We start from the raw sequence: 22,788 nt of genomic DNA on the forward strand, positions 1-22,788 counted from the left end.
TAAGTGTCTTTATGAAAGACCTAAGCATTAGAGTAACTTGTAACATTTTACTGTAAATTATTCATCACAAAAAAAAAAAAAATCAGAGTTTGGGGTTTTTTTAAAGCAGGTATTAATCATATGAAGTTCAACAAGGTGAAGTGCCAGATTGTGCACCTGGGACAAGCCTGGTTGCATGTAAAGTCTGGGGAACAAGAGGCTGGAGGGAAGCTGCAGAAATGGACCTGGGGTCCTGGTCAGTGACAAGCTGAATGTGAGTCAGCAGTGCCCTGGCACTAGGAGGGTGCTGGAGGCAGTTTTTGGCACCGCAACACAAAAAGACCTGAAGCTATAAGAGAGCATCCAATGGAGGGCCACAAAGATGAGGCTGTCCTGTGCGAGGCCAGGGAGATGGACTTTATGACCCTTATGGCTCCCTTCCAACTCAGTATGATTCTATTCATTTTAGAAATGACCCTCCAAAAGACTCAGTTCTGCACTGACATTTGTTTGTTCGGTCTGCTCTGACTTGTGCATGGACATACTCCTATTTTATACAGTGCATTACTTAAAAGATATAAATAACACTGCCTTTAGTTTGGACATGCACCATATAAACTATAGTACAAACCTTCAACAAATTGATTGATATTGTATCAGTGCCTGATGATTTCTAAGAAACATAATGCCATACACAGTCATGTTTCCCAAACAAACTTATTTTTAAGATTTCTAACAGTGCAACTCCAGTATCTTTTACATAACTTCAGATGAAACTACAACTCAAAAGACATGTCTCAGAGAGCTTACACAATCATTGAAAATTCCAGAAATATCAGAACACTGACAATTGGTGCAACTGAGAAAGCAAACACCTCAATTTTTCCACTGTTGGAAATAGCCTGTAAGTCACACCAAGTCAATTAAAGCTGGCAGCCATGACTCTGTCAACATCTGTAATTGCTTCTAATCTATTTGCTTCTGAATAGAGTTTGGTTTTCTAAGAGCAACTATCAATTATTGAGAATTCATTGGCACAATAAATATAAAAATACTACCACATAAAGGAAGGAGTCCAAGAGGGACTGCTATAACCTGGCATATCCCATAGACTGGTCACCTTTATTTCTCACGCACACAAAGCTTACAATAGGACTTGCCTTCTTACTGGAAACCTCTTCAATTAAACCTGACTTTAAAAATCCTTTGCTACACTGGACTCCAAAGGGACACAAACACATGGCCTCCACACACAGCACCAACATCACACAACCACAGTGAAAGCAGTTCTCTGCTACAGAGGTGCCAGGGCAGGAAGGGGCCAGAGAGATACTGATCACATTTACACCCTCGCCTTCCCTGCCTTCATGACCTCATCCTGGAGGACCTTTAACTCCTCCTTATTTCTCTTAAATAACACCCTACAAATACAATACACCCTACTTCCTACCAGCCTAATCACAGGATGAGAAAATGGTTGGAACAACTCATTATCAGCAGTAAAGGACTGCTGAACCTGGACAGAAACCTTTCCCTCAACAGCTGCATTAACTTGATGTCTTTCTCCAAGGTCAATGATTTTTCAGGAAACCAAACATTAACTCATGAATCCAAGACTTTGAACTGTGTCAAATATGGCTAAAAATGGATTGGCCACCTTAAAGGCAGCAACCTTTGTTTGCAGTAGCTTTTCAACTCAAAAATCTTTTGCCTCAAGCAACAATTACCTCACAAAACTATCAACCAAATATAAATAAGTAGCTTTATTTGATTTCTATCAACAAACCTGCTATTTAGATTATCCATGGTTTTCATATTTTTAAGAAACTCTCTGCATTAAATCCTCCATAGAATCTATTTTGGTGGCATTTAAGCTTATTTGCATAACATTTGCATAAACAAATGCAAATATGATGCTTACAAAAGTAAATATGACAAAATCATGGGATAGATGTCTCAAAACAGTGCTAAGTACTTGTGCTAAGTAAAAATACCTCTACTAGGAAATATCACATGCTTTCTCCAAGAGCTACACAAACATTTCTAAGATAGCACAGTAATGAAAGGTGAAAAGGTTTATTTAATTATTTCTGTACAGTGTCTCTGCTTGCAGGAGTTGGGGTTTGCCTGTGTGTTTTTAGTTTGTCTTTAGGTTTTGGGGGGGTTTAATGAGGTGAGATGAGACATTATGAGTTTAATAGGCCCAGCCTGAAGCTAGCTTATCTGGGTGAGGGATGGATGGAAAAAATTCAAGGCACTTCAGCTGCAGCCCTGGTTCTATCAGCCCACACTCACTGAACACCTTAGACTGGAGACTAAGTATTTTAGCAGTTTCAGAACTCTGCATTCATTACAAGTTACTCTGTCATTTATGTTTCCAGCTGACATTGATCCTGAGATCAGTCTGTAAAACTAAAGCACATCAGTATCAACTGGGTAAAAGTGAACAAGTGCCAACAGCCGATAAACAAACACAAGCACAACAGAGCCTGTCCTTCCCTGCTTCTCCCCTCATCCTCTCTGGATCCAGCCTTCTGTCCCATGTTCTGTGTCAAATACCCTATCTAGGATAGGGACAGGCTTTAGCACTCAGCACAATGTCCTGTGCAAAGTAACTACACCAAGATTAAGTTAATCTTAACTAGCTGAAGACCAAAGAGCAACACAATAAATACTCCCAGCTTCAGAGATTAAATAGAGCATCCAAACATAACAGCTTGATCACAACATCTCTGTAATATTCAAAGAGTTTTCATTACATTTTCATCAAACTCACAGTTAATGCTATGAATAACTAGCAATATTTTTTAATCAAAACTTCATTACTTTCTTAGAGTTTAATAGAGAGGACTACCTAGTTTTGGTCATTCCTTTTCAGAGGTGGGGTTTCTTAGTTATTTCCCAGTTCAGGGCATAATCATATTACACAATATACCTTGCAATCAAATTAGCAGTTTCTCAAAAGCCATAGAAATTTATATTTAGATGTCTTTAGGTAGCTAAGAGCTCATGCAAGCCCCACAGTACTGCAGTGCTTATTGAGTAATATAGAATTTAAATAAATTCCAAGTATATTTAGAAATTTTACTCATATCTGCAGGGCTTTGGTGACCCTAGTCAGATATAAATGTATATATTTCTAAATGACAGTTTAAGCAATCTGGACTGACAGAAGTTCAGAATAAAATTGTGCTTTTCCATAGTGACAAAGGGAAAAAAATCAGGCTTTTTTAAGAATATACAAGTCTAAGCAGGGTCAGTTTACAGAAGGACATAATTAAAAATACAACACAAGCAAGGACTCATAGGTAAATAGTTGCTTTCCTTGCCTGTAAACACTGTGAATCACAAAGTATTTCAAGAAACCTGTTCCCTTTACAGCAATCCCAACCTGAATGGTCAGGATACCATCCAGCTGTTGAGTCAAGACCTGAGTGTCCTTCTCAACTCGTTATGATAGAAGAACAAGTTGTGATAGAATTCATAGACTGATGAAGCAAGGAAGTTGCTTGTTCAATATACATCACCAGAATTAAAACTGCAAAACTTCAGTTGCTTTTGTCACAAATGTTTTTTAAAAGTCCTTGACTTTTAGTACCTTCAGGAAATTTAAGGGAGTTTTAAAGAGGTTATTATATAAAACCATGAGAAATTACAACCTGGTTACAACTGCTTTCCAAGGTTATGTTAGATCCTCCATATTGCAGGTCCACAATCACAGGCATAATTTTACTAAGATTCCCTGGCATGTAGAGTAAGAAAAGACAATGAATCAATGAATGGCCTAAACTGCTAATTTTATAAGCAACATTTGTATCACACAAACTCTCTTAAAGCATTATACTTGCTCATGCAGAGTCAGAAAACAACTTCAATGAAGGAAAAGCCCTCAGTTTCTAGGTTAACATCAAAATACAAGTTAACATTATCATCAAATTGCTGACATTATTTGATACTTTAAGTTTAAATGAGCCCAATGAACAGCTTAGTCACATTAAGCATCCACTGCTGACTGAAATGCTGCTTCTGCCATGATGTAACAAACCAAGGGAAGTATCCTTGTAATGCAGATACAGCACTAAACTTACCAGGAGTCATCCTTCCTCCACTCAAACCCAGGGGAGTTCTGCCTCTAACACAAAGAATAGGATGAAAGCCTTAAAGCAATGCTCAAAAAGAATCATTACTTTTCATGTGCATTACACTGTAAACCATTAAACCTACATCTCCTTTTTGAAAGGGAACATCAAATACTAAGCAATGCTCTCACTGTTCTTTTTAAGTACTTTATCTATGCATCAAGGTTCTCCAAACAGCAATTCAGAATTGCAAATTGTATACAAGCAAATGAGAAACTTGTCACTCCCAGGTTCACACCTTTCAGTGGTGGTTTTATCATGTTCCTTCCAGCTACCTTTAAGAAAACCTGAAGCAGTCAAAGCTGAAGGAAAAAAGTCAAGTTAAATTAAGAAAACCCCAGACACTGCTAACCTAAGGATGATATCCAGCAACCCCCATGAAAAGTTTTCTTCCTACCATGTCTCATGAGCCCCCACAAGCTGTCTTGCAGCCCAAGGTCATAAGAGTTTGTAAATAAAAAGTACTACAGTAATTTCACGATTATAAGCCGCACTGACTATAAGCCGCACTTCCAGGTGCCAGCAACTTCTCATTATTTGTCCATACATAAGCCGCACCTGATAATAAGCCGCATGTTACAATACAGAGTGTGATAAAAGGTATCTGTTCTATCTCCATCTGTTGAGGGTGGGGGCAATGATCCTTCTCTCAACGGCAGATATTCTGCTAATGGGCCATCCATTGAAACCAGGCAGGGCATTGTTCTTTATCTTTTCACAACCCATCCTTCCTCCAGCCAGTCATTTTCTGCTAATGGCCCACTGAGTCCCACTGTGTGATTGATAAAATTACTGCATCCCATTGGAAGTTGCTCCAGCCAGGGGGAAGAGCCCAACATTTCTTACCAAGAGGAAAAACAGAGGTTTTGGGACACTAAGGGAGCCCCTTTCTCCACTGGAATCCAGAGGAAAAACAGATTTCTCCACATCACCACTGGACCTCCGGAGGGAAACTGCACCTTCTACAGGAGCACTGCTCCAACTGAATCACATCTGTCACTGCAGGAGGATGCAGCCACCATTTAATGGGACTGCTACCAACACCCTGCCTGACGGGGTGTCAGGTTGTACTCTGACTTTGTCAGGGTTTGGGGTTTGTTTCTTTGTAGTACTGTATTTCTATTTTAATTTCCCTAGAAAAGAACTGTTATTCCTAATTCTCATATTTTTGCCTGAAAACTCCTTGATTTCAAAATTATAGTAATTTGGAGGGAGGGGGTTTACATTCTCCATTTCAAATAGAAGTTCCTGCCTTTCTCAGCAGACACCTGTCCTCCAAATTAAAACAGTAACTTCTTGTTCTTTGTCCATATATAAGCCGCACCTGATTATAAGCCGCACTTTGGGTTCGGAGGAAGATTTTAGTCAAAATGGTGCGGCTTATAATCGTGAAATTACTGTAATTAACATACTTGCTTTCCCCAAGGAGACCAAAAACTCTGCTAAAACTGGATACCAGCATTCCTTGGATGCTGCTCACAAGAGTTAGTTTTCAAGCTCTGCCCTTCACTCCATCTCAAAAAAAAAAAAAAAAAAATCCCCAAACCCCACAAAAAACCCTGAAAACCCAAAATGCAATCACCCACAAACAACTGATTAAAAAAAAAATATTTAACATCCCTAGATGCCTATTCAGGAATTTTTTATTTGAGAAGGCCTGTTTCACCAGGCCAACAGCAGCAACAATGAGACATGAATCAGGCCCTGTGCTGGCTGCTGAGTATCAAACACTATTCTTTATGGAGATGTACCAAACATGTCATATATGATGACAGACAAAAACATCTGGCAGCATATCCAAGCTGCCTGTGCCTCCAGTAAGATGTCAGATGCTGAAAAGCTGATACTTTCTCAGGCCTCAGTATTCTGCCCACAAACCACTGCATCTGATCCTACTTCTGCTGCTGCATATTTCCTTATAAGCACATGCTCTTTATCACTCAGCAGCCAAAGCAGGAAGATATCAGACACAGCACAGAGCATGTAGTGAGAGCCAGCTTTCAAAATCTCATTGGAAGTAGACTCAACCTAGCCATCTTTACTTCCACAGCAAGCCCACCAATATTTGAAGCAAAGAAGTGCCACACAAAATAACTGTCACCCAAGGAACACTTGTTTTGCCAGTGAATTACACAACTGTCTGAAATAGCAACAAAATGTTGACTATCAGGATTTCTGAGATTTATTTCAGGTTCTGGTAAAAGAACATTGTGTGCAGTTGTTGCAACTGCTGCAGCCATTTCTGGAATCTCTGCCCTCTTAAAATCTGTGAAAGCTTCCTAATTTTGTTACATAACTGGTTCATGGCTTCATTTGGAGTAATGAGACAATCTCATAGATACCTTACTCATGCAAAACAGGGGGGAAGGACTCTGAGTAGTCCAAGACTCTACATCTCCCATCATTTACTTCTGAGCCACTGCAGTACTTATAAATTAGCAAAAAGCTTCCAGTATTTAAACATATTCTGCTGTTCAATGAAGTAGAAAAACCCAAGCCCTTAAAGGGAACTATATTCAAGTTAATTTTGCTTCTTATCTACTATAAGAGATGTCAGTTTCAAAATTCTCACCAAATACAGTAATTGCTGTCAGCACACTGGATCTACAAGCCATTTCTGAAAATGCTGTATCTTTCTCAAAACATTAAATAAAAAACAGCACATGGCCAATCTCAAGCTCTTTCTATTCCTGTTTTTTATACTGAATATTACATGCACACACATACACAACCCATTATACAGAGAAATCCCTGAAACATTGCATGTATACATCTGCTCTTACAACTGTAACAACTTTATTAAGGAACAGAATTTCTATAAACACCAAGTTTTTAATTTATATACATATATAGCTGCTTCAATAAATACTTGGGGAAAAAACTCTCCAAACGAACAAATATAGTCACCACATTGAAATAAAATGCCATGTTCCCTCCTTCTTTCTTGAGATTCTCAAAGTAATAATAAATCTTGCTCACTGGAAATACTGACTTGTGTTTAGGAAGACATGTTTATCTGTCACCAGGCACTGCACAGCAGAGTTGTGGTTTCTTGATGACTACAGTCAGGAAGCTGAAAACCACTCCTAAATCACCAAGTTTGCATCATGTTCTACAAATAGTTATCCAGCAAGTTTTTGAAGCAGCTGAGGCATGAAGTGGCTGAGCTGTCGGAAAAAGCTGCTGTCTCTTATAACAGCCACTGTTCTGCAGGAACACAGTTGAAAATGCTGAGCTTCTATTCTAAAAAAAAAAAATGTCCCTGGAGTGATCCAAGCAAGGAATTGCAGAGCAACAAGCCTTACATGTGTATCTGGCAAGGTTCTCAAAACAATCATTAAAAATGGAACACCATTATACCCGAAAGACTATCTGATAGGGTCTAATCAGCAGTTTCTACACAGGAAGATCATGTCTCAGTCTATCAGTATTTCTGGACATGTCAAACTATTTAGATAAACAAGAGCAAGTGACAGAACATATGTGGACTTTCAAAGAACCTTTGGAAAGATGTCAAAGCCTTCCAAATAGTCTGCTGTCTATGAAAAGAAAATATTGCTACAGACCAAAACCAGCCAAAACACTGAACAAAACCTGGAATCAACATTCTTCACTGCAATCAGCAGCTAACTGGATAATGAAGATAAACAACAGCATCCAGTCTGCACAGAGCAAGCTATTGACCACCTGATACGGGTGCCCAGAAGCTCCTTGGATCCCAGACCACTGGCCTGCAGCTCTTCATTCAGTGTCAGCAAAGGGCACACAAATCCCTGTTCTCATCAGGCAGAACCATCCTAATCCTGAAACCAAGCAGACTTAATTTCCCTAGTCTGCCCTCTTCATGTTCCAGTTGCTTTCACACACCTTAGCACACTGCAGTGACAGAGGCAGACATGCAGGGTCTCATCCAGCAGACATGTGCCTGTGACTACCTTGTTAAAGAATGAGAGCATCCAGAAATGCCAAATTCCAGGCAAGTATTCCAGCCATCAGACTTTTACTAGAAAGATCAACACAGACACCATGTCACTGCTCATTGGGGCCTGACAGGTAAGGGCAGCTTACAGAGATGCCCCACATTCCTGCTGGCTCCCGGAACTCCAAAGAGGGAGTTTCGAGCAGAAGCAATCTCTTCCCAAAGACAATCTGCTTCTTTTAGGAAAACACATCCACACAACTGATGGTGAAGGTCAGGATGGCCCTGTAAGGCTCCACAAGGGTTTTAACCACTCTAAACCAGAATCCCCACAGTACAGTGTCCTTAGTCACAGCTTCCAGCCCCAGAGCCCATCGGACAGGACACAGCTCCAGGGTCTGAGTGCCACTGCTGAGCCCACGAGCAACTCTCACACAATTTACCTCCACGGAGCTCTGGACCCTGCAGTACCTGAGCAATAACACACATTGAACACTCTGGATCTCTCCCCATAAGCCTTCTCAACCACCATTAACACAGTAATCTCGATTAATTAGGGCTATTTCCCCTCTCCTCCTCCTATTTGGACAGTTTTTATGAAGTACTGCCTAAATTAAGTTCTGAAATAGAGTGAACTGAATTCTGTCCTATTATTCCAAATTTTAATCTTCTGTAAAAAGGTCCAGCAGTGCTCACTATATTTATCTTTTATGCTGCAAAGGAGAAAAGAAAACCTGAAGCAGTAACATTTCTAGATGGCAATTTTAAACTAGCAAAGCTTAAGAATATGTGTGAACTTTAACAGTGAAAAGGCAAAATAAACAGACTTCAGTATCAACCATGTCAATGTTATCTGTAAAGAAAGGCAGGGGGAGTAAACTATGAATTCCACTCAAAGCCTTAAGAACCAGTATCTCAAATCCAGAAAGGAACTTGGCAGCTTCAGGAATCTCTTCCATCCAATATAATACAATCAGAAGAGCAGACAGACTGAATAAAAGGGGAATGACAAGGAACACACTGCAGTACAGCTCTGTTGATCAGCTGTGCAATCTGACTTGAAATACACCTACTTTATTGGGAGAAGAATATTAAAATATTGGGGGAAGGGGTTCTAAGAAGGGCTATGAATTACCAATCGCTTGAAAAGACTCTCCTATTGAAACAGGCAACCATGAACAGAAGAATAAGGCATTATACTAAATTAAATGAGACTTCAAGAGAAAAAACAGTAGAGTCAAGAAAACAACAGCTTTCCAATAATACAGGCAACTTCATTTATTAACTAAGCTGAGAGGATAGCGAAGCCAAATTTTTAACAGAGAAATATTATATTACAACACATAGACTGTTAAACTCACTGCCACAGGAAGTCACTGAAGCCAAGATTTTACTCTCATTCAAAGAGAAAGCAGCTATTTAAACACACAATAACAATAATAAGGGAAAAAGATACACACACATCTGAGGGAATCTTAAGCTTCATAACTCAGGATCCAAGAAAGCATCCAAAGAGATCACTGAGCTGTATTTGGCCATCCAAACACTCGCCTGAACCCGACCCCACAACGGCCAGAAGCCAATACCAAGGAGAGTATGAGCCACACACAGAACAAACTGTCCCTTGCAGATCAACACGAAGAGTGTTTAGCTGCCAAGCCAGCATCTGCCAACCACCTAAACCCCGAAAGCATCTGGCGCTGGCCAACTTCCAAAATGCGAGACTTGCACGATTCCACATTTGATGGAATATTGCTTTAATTTCTTCTCCCACTCTGCAGTTGTATTTTATTTTTTAAGAACAGAACCACAAATTATTTGCAAATAGGAGTCCAATGCTTGGACTCATTCCAGAAAGCCATCTAGGCTCTTCGGAGAATGTCTACCGAGACCACCTCAAATGAGCAAAGAATTAAATACTGAACATTACATGTATTCCCAGCAGAAACAAATTTGGAAAACAATCCCCTTCACATGCATAGATTAAGAAATAATAGAATAGTTCTAGGAACTCCCTGATATTTTGCCCTTCAGCTAAAAAAAAAAAAATTTAAATTTAAAAAACAACAAAAAACCCACAAAAAACCCACCACAAACACAAGCTGTATTTCCAAATTTCCTGACAACACAAAGGCTATCTCTCTGTACATATACATGTTTACTCTAACTTTGAAGCTGGTCTGAGATGGGGTTGGACCAGACTGATGACTTCCAATGACCCTTTCCTAAGTTATTCTGTGATTACATATAGAGCATACCCAAACATTACACAGCAATACATGATAGCTCTAATTAGTATTAACTCTTTTTTTCGCCTATGGCAATTTATTAAGCTCTTCAGGTTCTCCTTAAAAATTCAAATATAATTTCTTCAAATAGGTAACCATTTCCTCTGCACCCATCAGGAAGGACTTTCATGAATAACAGCATAGTAAACTCAAGGCAGAAAACATGACATTTAAAGCTTTCAAAGTCTGTTATTTTTCACACCACCACATATCTTTGAGTAAGTGGTGGTCAACTGTCCTCAGTCAGATGCAGCAGTACCTCTGACAGGTACCCCAAGAGTTTTGTTTTGTTTCCTTCATAAAACGAAAAAAAACATTAGAGAAAAAACAGGCCTATCTTGCTCTGTGGGCAGAAGCAATTAAGTCTGCCTGCTTTTACCATTGTCCCACAGGTCCCTATTGTCCTTTTCCACCCCACCCACAATATTTTTCCTGCCCCCCACCCATCATAAAAATCATCCCAAGTGTTTGGCTGGGCCAGTTGAAGTAGGCTACTGCTGATGGCTCAGAGCTTAGCACACAGACTGCCCAAGAGCTGTTCACTTCTTGGAGAAGGGAGGGACTCAATTATGACTGCCTTTTTTGGGTAGGAATATTAATTTGGGTCACTACCTGTCAAAAGTTTTATAAAAATTTGGCACAGTGTAGGTAGTTAATGTCTTTCAGTTGCCATTAACTTCGATTTCATCATCTGAGTAAGAAGTGACTCAAATGGGAGAAGACAGACAAAGAAAGCAATTGTACAAGCTCTGTGCCCTTAATAAGTCTCACTAAAAATCCACATAAACTGTCCGATGATGAATCCATAAACATCACTGGTTATTATGAAAAGAACTTCCTCACAAAGGAAAACCCAAACCCCAATCTTTGCTATCATTCTCACTCACAGGGGTCCTGAGAAAAGAAAAAAAAAAATTCTTCAGCAATATTTCTACTAGAAATAAGTAAAGACAGATACACAGAAAAGGCAAAGAAGACAGTATACATAACTCTGAAGAATTAGGAAAGAAATGAAGTCCACTGCTTTCCAGTGACCCCTGCCAGCTGTGACAGGAACAGCATTGTTCAACTCCAAGAACCCTCCACCCCTCACTGCCTGGTCAACTGCCTCAAACGAGGCTGGCTGGAATTCTTTAACACATCTATGTCTCCCCTGTAATACACACCAATACTGTTTCCTATTTCAAAACCTACAGGACTTTGACATCTCCCAGAATTCACACCAATGGATACAGCTGGGATCAACTTTTTGAGACAAGCTGAGCTAACTTTGCCTTGGGAGAAATCCAGTACTACCAGAATACTTGAAATAAGCCATGGAGTTCCCACCAGTTACTGACAACTTATTTGTATGTCACATTCCATACAACACAAGAGGAAAAAATTATAGTACAAACATTGAATTAAACCAACTAGGTTTCCGAATTCTTTTTCTGGTGACTCAGGCTCGTGTTTTATCCTTTGTAATATTTATATCCAGAATAAAAACATACATTGGCAGTAAAACATAGCAACAGAACATTTAACTGCACAAACATTCCACTTCAAACATGGATTGGGATCTAAAATACACAAGTTCCAAGCACTGCTCTCAACCTTCACCTTCAGAAATGAAAGCTGCTTGCAAACACCGTACAGTGGAGTCCATCAAGGTGACGTGTGTACATACATTTATGAACATCTTACTGGAACACAAATAAGACTTCTGAGAAAAGGATCATCCTTTCCACGGAGTCACAAACAAAGAGGCAAATCAAAGAAGATCACCAAAACTTTAGAGTTACAAAAATAGCCAAATGCATACAGCTATTTATAACCTAGAGATTTATTCACAGAACACTTTTAGCCTCTTAACCTCAGGAAAACAAAGTCTGATGCCAAGCACTAATGTATGTAACAGAAATACATCCTTCTGCTGCTTACTGACCAATCCAAGTGCAGCTGAAGATATTAGGATTCACTTACTAGGATTAACAGGTTATTTCAAGTGATGCACTTCTCCCTGATAAAACAGATACACCATCTGTTTAACATCATCAACAGGAAGATATAAGCAGACAAATTACTGATGACACACCATACGTAATCTCATTCCTATTAGAAAACTCGTGTATCCAAACTGTAAGACAGGCTGTATTTTCTGTAGGAACATTTCATCACAAAGAATTGCAGAATGTTAATTAAAGTACTTTCAACAAGTCAGGTTTTCCAATTAATTACTTTTTCCAGTTAATTATATGACAGATGGATAAGACACTGGCAAATTTGGAACAAAAGCAAGACTCAGCTGCATTACTTTTCAAGTGACCAATAACATGTAAAAGCAATAAAAGGCAAAATACCAGGCAGGGAGCTCACACTATGGACAGAAAGTTTCACTGAACCTGATACATCTGGGTAACACCCACTCAGAGGCTAGGTATGAGAAACAGAAGTAAAAGTAACCTGGACAGTTCTAGTATTGTGGGATAAATTTTCCCCAATTCCTTTGTTTCTCACAGAAAAGACAGCAAATCAAACACCAAGAAAATTAATGTGACAGCAAAAATTCGGGTGATGAGAAGTTCCCTAACATTTTAATTCCCAAAAGGGAAATCAAGGATAAACTGTAGTCAGATTGCCACTGTTTTAGGGTGGAAAAGGGAAAAAAAAAAAAAAAAAAACAACAAAAGGGTGAAGAGAAAAGACATGAACACATGTAAATCACAAAAATTCAAGAGACAAGGTCAGAGACGAAGAGACGAAGATGAAGATGCTGAAATTCAGGACCTTTAAAGGGAAGCAGAAAACACGCTCTATCACCTGACACAGGCACTGAGGCAGCTCACGGTACGCTCAGGCAGCTCAGCGGAGAGAAGGTGCCTCCCAGCAGAGCCGGAGCGGGCAGGCAGAGCCCCGAGCACCCAGGGAAGGGCCCCGGACCGTGTCTGCACCTCCGCTGCCCGCACCGACGCCGGAGGACGCGGCAGCCCGGGCACCGACGGCTCCGGGACGGCGCGGCTGCTGCCCGGTCGGACCCGCTGCGGCTCGGCGGCGCTGTGGGCAGGGGCCGCTCGGAGCCGCGCTCGGACCCCCCGCCCCGGCGGCGCCGGCTCCGCCGGAGGGAACCGCGGCGCCGCGGAGGCCGCGGGCCGCCCGCCCTTGCCCCGGCCGGGACTCCCCCGGGAGGAGGTGGGGGGCGGCAGCAGCCCCGCTCCCGCCGCCCAGCCAGGGGAGCCGCGGCAGCCCCGCCGGTGATGCGCGCCCCGCGCCTCCGCCGCGCTGTCCCCCAGCACCGGCAGAGCACCGCCGCCTCGCCCCGGCCCCCCTCCCGCGCCCCGGCCGGCCCCTTCCCCAGCCGCGCGGAGAACTCGGCGCCCCGGTTCTTCCCCCGCCGCTGCCCCGGCGGGGCGGGGACGCCCCCGAGTGCCGGAGCCCCCCCGCCGCCATCTCACCGTTCGCCGGTGCCGCGGGGCAGCGCGCGCCGCACGCAGCGGCGGCGGGAGCGCGAGGCGGCGGCGGGAAGGCGCGCGCGAGGCAACAGCTGGCGGGGGAAGCGGGAGAGGGGGGTGAGCGGCGCGCGCGTCCAGGCGGCAGCGGCGGCAGCAACAGCGCGCCACCCGCGCGCGCCGCCGGGCTGGGGGCGGGGCCCGCGCGGGCCGGCAGCCAACGGTGGCTCCTCCCGCCGCGGGGGCGGGGCGGAGACGTGACTGGCGGCCTCGCTGCCCAATGAGAGCGCGAGGGAGGCGGGGCTACGCTTGAAGGACAGGCGGGGCAGAGGCGAGGCCGCTGTGACAGACAGCCCCTTCACCAATTGGCGGTGGGGGCGGACCCCCCGCCGGCCGGAGGGGCCACCCGAGCTCGGGGGGAGTCACCGACGGCTCAGGACAGGAAGGCGGGATTAAGTTGAGCGACGTCGGCAGCGCCCAATGACAATGGAGGACGGCAGGACGCGCGTGCCCGCTGGCCAATAGCAGGGGCGGGGCGGGTGAGGGAGGCGGGCGCTTCCCTGAGGCGGAGCGGGAGGGGAGGGCCCGGCGCCCCCTCAGCTGAGCGCGGGCCCCGCGGACCGGGGAATGCGCCGGGATCTGCGGTAGGTGACGGGCAGCGAGGGGGGCTTCCGCCTCGGGGACCTCTGGCACGGCTGGGGAAGCGCGGCCTGGCGTGAGGCCGAGGGAGGGGCCGAGTTTGTGAATCCAAAGCTGTGTTTAAATGGGGTTTTAAACGGGGCCTACCACAGTCTTTCTTGCGAAGTGTTAAATTACCCATCCGATTGGAATAGGCTCTAAAATGGTATTTAATAGAACTGGGGTTCTGTTTAATATGGTTTTACCATTATACGAGTTTCAAGATTTTTTTAGGCGATGTTCAAGGTTTAAATCTAAATGTTATCATTACTGCTGAATGTCAGGTGTAAGTTGCCCTCCTCTTTATTTTTTTCTTCCAAACAGGACAGAATTAGCTATGATAATATCCTCATTATGCAGATCATCCCACCAAGGTCAGTGATGCTCCTTGGATAGTTTCTCCTCACTGAAAATTTTCATTTCCTAATTATGTCGGTCCTATAACAGGAGTCAAGAGCTTTTTTATTTTCACACTGACATACTGTCAGTGTTGTCACTGAAGAGCCAGTTCAGACCTGTAGCACAGCTGCATCCTTTTCCCAGTGTCACCCATCTTGTCGGGATAGCAAAGAATCCGCCCATCATCTTTCTTTCATCATGGGGTAAACAAATGCTCCATGTAATCAAACCCTTCATTGCTATGTCAGCTCCATACCCAGCTCACAGCCTTCAAAATATGGTAGCTTTCTTTACTTGCACTCTAAGATCTCAAAAGTACACTTGGATTTTCTTGAGTTTTCATCTAAAAACGCCTCTAAAACTGACTGGAGCCTTGCAGTCCTGTCCAATTTGGCAGTAACAGCTATTAGGTCAGACAGGCAGTGTCACTTCTTCCCATGCTGAATTTTCTGCCTGTTCTTTCCAGTTGTTGCAAAGTGGTTCTTAGCAAACTGAAAGTATTTTCAAGTGAGCAACCTTCAAACTGAGTAGCCCCATGTAATACATCTTCAGTAGCTTTGTGTTTCCTCCAGAGACAGGTGATAGTACCTTCTTTGAGTATCTGATAACCTGATACTTCTAAGGGTGTTGAGTTTCTTTTTCCTTTCAGATACAAGTTTCCAGTGTGTTTCTGTTTGGTTCTGTTTTCTCCAGTTTGCTAATAAGAGAGTCTCCTTCTTGTAGTGTTTGTAGCATTGATTTCTAGAACTGGTTTTGAAAAACATTCTCATGAAAAGAATTTTGAAACTTCATTTCAGATCATGACTCTTCACTTTAGCCACAGACTTGCACTTGAGAATACTGGAAGTGTTTTCAAAATACTGTAAATGCTTTAGGCCAGACATAGTAATTGTTCTGTAAGCCCTGTCAGCTGATTTAGGTTTGTTTCTGTAACAAGAGCAAAACAGTGCTCTCTAAACCTCCTCCAATTTTTTTGTCCCCTTAACTCTTGAGTGCTGCTTCTGAGCTTTACCTCTTCCCTAAGGAAGAGAAGGGTGGGGGTCTTGGTTCCATCCTGTCAGGAACCGCCTTTCACCAGACCCTTTGGTCATCTGAGCAGAATTGAGACTTTGAAAAGCAAAACTACAAAATCCTACTTTAAACTTTCTCTTTTTCCTAGTTCAGCTCAGGGAACTGGCCTCCTTTGGACACAAGCGTCAGCCCCAAAGCAAAGAGGGGATGTGCTAACTGCAAGTCTAAATTAGATTATTTTAGGCAAAACTGGATCTTCTCCTTACAAGAAATCCATCCAAACTTCAAACCCAGACTGAGCAAAATAGCAGGTCTGTTGAACTGCATACCAGAAGATGCAGATTAAAACTGTAGGATGATTTTAGTGATATACAAAATTGTTATCCCCTCACTGAAAGGTAGCAGGTCATCTCAACCAATTGAGACAGCAACTTTTACTTCCCTGCTTCCAGTAGCAAATCTTATCTGAGCACAGAATTTGTTCAAATAAGCTGACAAAAAACTATCCCAGTTAGAAAGGAAAAGGTGGCAGTAGATTTCTGCTTGTTGGTTGAGTTCAGCAGCCATAATCAGGTGATGTTGTGTGCATTGGTAATAACACAGAGGAAGCAGCAGCAGCTTCTGGGCAATGTGGGCACAGAGGGGAAGCAGCTCTTGTCCTTCCCTCAGCTTTTGGTGCTGAGGATTTGATGCTTCAGAGCACAACATCACACTTTCAGTAATTCAAATGCTTTTGCAGTCTGGATCAAATCAAAGCTCATTTTCTCATTTCAGGTGAAAGACTATAAGTGTTTGAAAGGGAATTATTAAAAATTTTAACTCAATTTTTTTTTTTTATAAATAAAATACCTATTTCAGCACCATTTCACTGGTAAAAATTATTCATTTTTGTAGCATGAAATCTAGAGGAAGACCACAGTCCTTGAACACTTGTGTTTTTTACACTTGTAGTGAAAGGTTTTTGGCAGATACACAGGTAAAAACTTTCCAGCTAGGAATATAAAAACTTAACTTTCATGACTGTAGTGGCAGATTCATTTGTCTTGTTTTTCTTTCATCATGACTACAGAGAAATTTAAATATCTTACCCAGCCAATAAACCTGTCAGCCAGTGTCTGAATACTTGAGATACCTGCCAAAAAGCAAACATTATCTGTAGCTTTTAGTAATTTCAAGATTGCTGCCTGACAGAAAGCTGGGCAGTGATCACTAGCTCAGTTTAAGCCCAGGTCACTTCAGCTGCACTCTGCAAACTGCAGGATCTCTCCAAGGGTTTCTGTGCTCCTTTGTGCTGGTTCACATTTTACTGTGGTTATTTCTTACACAGAGAGCATTGTTATGTTTTGTTTTGAAGTGTTAGCTATGAGTGCCTCAGTACCAGTGGAAAAAGGATCTCACCATATTCATAGCACTCAAAAATCCCTAAATGAGTCTGACAGCTTGTTTGGGATTAAAGAACAGTTTGTTTCACAGAACAAATTTAGATTAAGGCAGTTACACAGCTGACTTAAGGCACTCCAAGGAAATGGTGAACTGGAACAAACACTGTTCAGCTGAGCATGGCAGTTATGAAAGTGCTAGGATGCAGTATGTGGGTGAGGGTAGGAGTGGGAAAGCGGGAGTGAGGAACTGGTCTCTTTTATGGAATATGCCTAATGGTGTAGTGCCAAGTTTTGATGCCTTCCCTCCCCCTTTTGTTTTGTTAGGTGGTTGCTGACAGTGAAGGACTTCCTCTCAAAGCTGTTTAAATGAGAATGTCCCTGGCGCAAAGAGTGCTGCTGACATGGCTTTTTACGTTACTCTTCCTGATCATGCTGGTGCTGAAGTTGGATGAGAAAGCACCGTGGAACTGGTTCCTCATTTTTATTCCAGTGTGGATATTTGATACAATTCTTCTAGTTATGTTAATTGTAAAAATGGCTGGACGGTGCAAATCTGGCTTTGACCCTCGCAACGGCTCCCAGAACATGAAGAAGAAAGTCTGGTACCTCATTGCAATGCTGCTGAAATTGGCCTTCTGCCTCGCCCTGTGTGCCAAGCTGCAGCGATTCACCACCATGAAACTGGCCTATGTGTTCATCCCGCTCTGGGCCTTGCTGATCGGGGGCATGGTTGAACTTGGATATAATGTCTTCTATGTACGAAGAGACTAAGCTATGCCAGGTGGTTTCCAGTGCCAAGATTGGCACCAAATTACCAGATTATTAGCATTTTGCCACAAATTTGATCTTCAAACTAGAAAGCCAAATGAGTCAAGCTGGAGACTTAAGCTAAAGCTGGCTGAAGACTGAAAGTAAACTTATTCATTTTTTTATTTTAAAACTCACATATGCTCTTGTAAATAAAAGTATTTGTTCAACATCAGCTGTTCTAATATGATTACTGTTTATTACATGGAATGAGATACAGGTTCTTCATGTGCAGGTAGAAGACCTTGCCAAAGAAACCACAAACGTTCCACCCAGAGCATTCAGCACATTGAGTAATCCTAGGAAAGAGGACTAACATTTTCTGCTACTTACACTGTAAGTCAAGAAATAACCAGTTAACAGTAATTTCCATAAGGAGCTAAATTTGCTTTAAAAATCAGTAACAAGTGACAGCAGCCAAGTAAGAGCAAGAAAAGGAATAAAGTAATACACCTTTTTTTCTTTTTTTTTTTTTTTTTTGACAATGAGATTCCATTACCAATCTAAAACTAGGCACTGTTTTGTAAGCTGCTGAAACAGCCCATAACCAGCATGTTAACCTTAGGGAACACAGTTGGTAGCTGAGCTGTGCCAGCAGGCCCTAGATCCAGAGAAGAGGGAGATAATGGTGATTCCTTTCCAAGTGAGAAATCAGCAGTGTTGCCAGAGACTGAAAATACAGGCATTTGTACCTGCCCAAAGTAGTACTTGAATAAGACAGTTTTTAATGCCCAAGGATATGAAATTTTTGTGGGTGAAGCCTTGGCTTCATGGAGCACTGGCAAACTCAGATGTGAGGAAATTACCTTTTTCAGGTAACAAGTGAATAGGACTTCAGGAAAGAACTGGAACTACAAGTGTATTTTGTGGACTGAAGTGGTCTTTCAGGAGATACAGTAACACAAAATTCAAATGTAGCAGTTATCTGGGACATTATTAACATGCATGCTGAAAGTACTGATCCATTTACAGCTCCTAGAGACAAAAGAATGTCAAGTGAATGAAAAACAGTCTAGGGTAACAGGACACACCTAGACCAACGTGTCCCACTAATAAAATTTTAATTATGTACATTTTGAACTGTACTTGTCTGTGGAACAAAAGTCTTCCTGAAGTGTTTGGATTTGCTCTTGCTGTTTCATCACACAGATGTGGGTAAAATTACAGAGGAACCATACTGTGGGAGACTGCTGAAAGAGCTTTATCTAAGAAAACAACATGCTCCATTCTAAGGCAATGAATCTTAACAGGTAAGAAATTGTCTATAAAATGAATTTAAGTCATATTTATTTCAGAGCGGTTGATTGTCCTACCTTGCTAAAGGAGAAGCCAGGACAAGACAAAGACAAAAGAATTCTAAACCATAGCTGCTGTTAAAAAAAATTAAAATATTTATAAACACTTTATTAAAACAATACATCAGCTTTTACTAAGCAAACACATGTACCCAGCCCCAAGTTTGAGCATCAGGTAATTTATGGGGAGTACAACTGGCGGGAACAGTTGTTTTTAGGAGGTGTATCTATGCATTGTGCAGTTCTGAAAAATACTTAATGGAAGGACCTTGCTCTCTCTGAGACTTTTTGCCCAGTCATGTGAGGTTCCTTTGGTGACCCCCTTCAGTCTTGAGTGATTTTTCAAGTAAAATTGGCACTTGTGATTAGGATGAGCTGTGGGAAGGTACATTAATATGAGACATGCTGGCTGCAGGAGCTGCGAGAGCGAGCACACCCGTGCAGGTGGCACAGGTGTGCAGGTGGAGAGAACAGCCTTGGTTCTGCTCTGCAGATGGGAACTGGGCCCTGAGCCCTGCCTGGAATGGAATGCCACTCCATGGCAGGCAATCCAGACCTGGTGCATTTGTTAGGGCTGCTTTCAGAATCTATGAAGAAGAGTATCTAAAGCCCTACCTCCAATTCAGGTAAACTTTGATGACCCACTTAACAAACAGTGATACAAATGTGTACTCAGACAAGATGATTTTATCTGCACACACACACACACTTACCTGTCGTAGGTATGGGACCAAGCATAAAATAATACCCATAGTCCTTTCCCATCCGATGATTCTGGAAGAATAAAATTCCAAACCCCCTTGTTCAGAGGATGCCAGAACACCCCCATGGCTGCTCAGGGGAGCAGAGCAGTTTTTCTCAGCCAAGCTGATAATAGCAATTGATTGTTATGACATAAAACAAAAGATGGAAGAATAAGAACTGGCTTCACTGGAACTTGGTGTATTATTAGCAAGATAGGCTGTGAATGGTGACTGCCCCCATAATAAATCCCTTCTCTTCCACAGATGTAACAATTATCTGAAAGTTTGGCATCTCTAATTAACTAGAATCACACACAGTCCTTACAAATCTCCTTTTAATTGTTGCCTCTAATTCAATGGAAAAAGATCAGCAATTTCAGTTTGGGTTGTGGGTTTGGCTTTATTTTTTTTTAAAGGTTTATAAACCTTGAAATAAACGATGTGGGAAGCTGAAACAGATGCTTCTTGCTGGAGTCATACAGAAGTCATACACAGCCAGATGGAAGTGCTCAATTTTCCAAGTTCCTTATCCTTACAGGGAAACTTGGACAAGAGCATATCCCTTTTGAGAATTTTGTATCATATTTAACTGACCTGAGATTACATGACCGTATCATATTTAACAATGCTGAGATCTTTGTGCACACAGTGCTCTTCTCTGCCTTTTCAGAACTTCACTCAGAAGGATTTATGATATGAAGTACACTACAGCCCACTGTGACTTTTCCAGAAACTGCCACAGGAATTAATGACATCTGTTCATAATTACACTGTTCTCAAAGGTGCTGATCACAGCGTGGAAGTGGCACCAATGCTCCTCACACATTTTCCTAAATTTACCAACTGACCAGTTGATCTTCAGTAACAGGACAAAACAAGTGAAAAGCAAATTTGCTGAAGGTGGCAGAGAAAAGGAGAGGTCCATGCTGAGATGGCCCACACTCATTTGTGAGACAAAGGCACAAGGATGTTGTCTCAGCTTCCTGCAGCAGCTGATGGGGGGCGGGCAAAGGAGATAACAGCCTTCAGGAGCTTTGTTTTAAACTGCAATTCAAAAGCTTGTTGAAACCAACTGGAAGTATTTCTCTGTACTAATGATACATATTGGACATGGAGAGATATATTCCACATAATTTCCTATTGTGTTTTAATTTTTTAAAATTTTAATTTAATTTTGGAATATATTTTTTATGGCCTCAGGTTAAAAGCAGTGTTTTCTTGTGAGTTAGTGTCTGTCAGCACAGAAAGTTCCAAACTTTCAGTTTCAATGGTTCCAACAATTTCCATCATTTATAGAAGTTTGAACACTTCCAGCATGCAGTGCAGGGGAGTATCTGCTGTTGCCTGATTACAGAAAATACTTCACGCATGTGTGTGAAAGGTCACCAAACTAAAATTTCGATTGCCAATTCATACTGGTTTTCTTGATTTGTCACCATTTTAGAACAGTACTCATACAGTTTAGAATATATCTAAACATTATTTAGAAAAGAACAGTTTTGTGTTCTTTTTATACTTGAAAAATGCAGTTATGTGACATGTACATCCCCACCTACAGCAAAGTTTACCTGAATGCTCTGAGAACGTGTGCAGACACACACAAAATGCACTGCCAGGCACAGAGGGCAATATCAAAGCCTGAACTAGCACAGGACAGGGGTACACAACTGTGTGAGACATGCATTATCAGTACTATTTTCTGACACAATCTGCATCATAGCACAGAAGCAAAATGTTTGCCTAACCTCATGAAAACTTTCCCATTTCCCACAGTGTAAAAAGTTGGGTGACACAAAGTGGAATTGAAAATGAAAATTATGAGAATCCCAGAAACTCAGAATTTTAACATCAGGTATTCCCTATTTTAACCTCAACATAATTTTGGAAAAAAATAACATGGCTTTTCAGTAATAAAACTCCTGAATAACTGCATCCTCAGAAATAAGCTGTTTGAATTTACTAGCATGGAAAACATAGCATTATCACATAACACATCATGCTTTTTAATTAGGATTGCAGTAAAAACTGTGATGAGTTGTGACAAGAACATTTGCACCTTTTCACTGAAACTTTACTATTTTTTAAGGCTTTGATGGAGTTCATCTCCCATATAAGCCTTGTAGATCCTGAATGGGCTTGGGTATCAACTTACTGCTGAAAAGCAACAGGCTTTGAGAACTAAGGCAACTCAAGGAATCCCTGCAGCTGGACAACTAGAGTACTGTTCAATATGAATTCTGGATTTTCTCCTTGAACTTGTACTGAAGTGGGATAAAGAATAGGAAAATCTGCAACTCAGTAATGCCACTCCCTCTGATCTGCCTTTCCTAACAAAACCAACATCCCACGCAGACTAATGTAAGAAAAGCTCCCTACAGAGAACAACAGCATAAGAGTGAGAAACAGGAAAGCAATGAGAATGTCAGCTTAGTTCATCCACCTGAATTTTTATCTCGGTGTTCCTTCTGAAGCTCATGCAAACATCACCACTTAAAGAGGTTTTTTAGTCTAAAAATTCCATTTCTATGATTAACTAAAAAGTCTCAACTGCTTCAGTTCACACTGGCAAGTACCTGAGTGTTACTCTTGCATGCTAAGGATAAAGATTTAACAGCCTTATGTTACACAGTCTCCCACACACAGGTCTAATTCTCAAGATTTTCATCTCCAGACACCAGGAACAGCTTTCTCTAAGTGCCCCATTTTGTCTCAACACAACT

General features: G+C 41.8%; 2 protein-coding genes across 4 annotated transcripts in view; one reads left to right on the top strand and one right to left on the bottom strand.

Annotated features, from left to right (window-relative positions):
• Nucleotides 1–13,816, bottom strand: part of PHTF2 (putative homeodomain transcription factor 2) — a 62,203-nt gene extending 48,387 nt beyond the window's left edge. The window contains exon 1 of one of the 2 annotated variants that reach the window (XM_033058686.1): nucleotides 13,760–13,816. The gene's annotated coding sequence lies outside the window, so the exon portion shown is untranslated. Of the gene's footprint in view, nucleotides 1–13,127; nucleotides 13,235–13,759 lie in introns of those variants that run through there. The other variant, XM_033058687.2, reaches the window with a different exon arrangement.
• Nucleotides 13,817–14,309: 493 nt separating this feature from the next.
• TMEM60 (transmembrane protein 60) lies at nucleotides 14,310–18,205 on the top strand. 2 transcript variants are annotated; one of them, XM_033057517.1, is made up of 3 exons: nucleotides 14,332–14,397; nucleotides 14,756–14,805; nucleotides 17,548–18,205. In XM_033057517.1, the coding sequence occupies exon 3, from the start codon at nucleotides 17,590–17,592 to the stop codon at nucleotides 17,992–17,994; it is 405 nt and encodes a 134-aa protein (XP_032913408.1). In that variant the 5' UTR covers nucleotides 14,332–14,397; nucleotides 14,756–14,805; nucleotides 17,548–17,589; the 3' UTR covers nucleotides 17,995–18,205. The 2 variants fall into 2 exon arrangements, with proteins under 2 accessions (XP_032913407.1, XP_032913408.1); XM_033057516.2 differs by lacking the exon at nucleotides 14,756–14,805 and having other exon boundaries at nucleotides 14,310–14,397.
• The last annotated feature ends 4,583 nt before the right edge of the window (nucleotides 18,206–22,788 follow it).

This window comes from Catharus ustulatus, chromosome 4 (genome assembly GCF_009819885.2).
Source record: "Catharus ustulatus isolate bCatUst1 chromosome 4, bCatUst1.pri.v2, whole genome shotgun sequence".
In the NCBI taxonomy this organism is placed as follows: Eukaryota; Metazoa; Chordata; class Aves; order Passeriformes; family Turdidae; genus Catharus; species Catharus ustulatus.

Excerpts from the sequence above, each read along its gene's own strand:
- TMEM60 (XM_033057516.2), top strand. The coding sequence starts at position 17,590 with ATGAGAATGTCCCTGGCGCAAAGAGTGCTGCTGACATGGCTTTTTACG.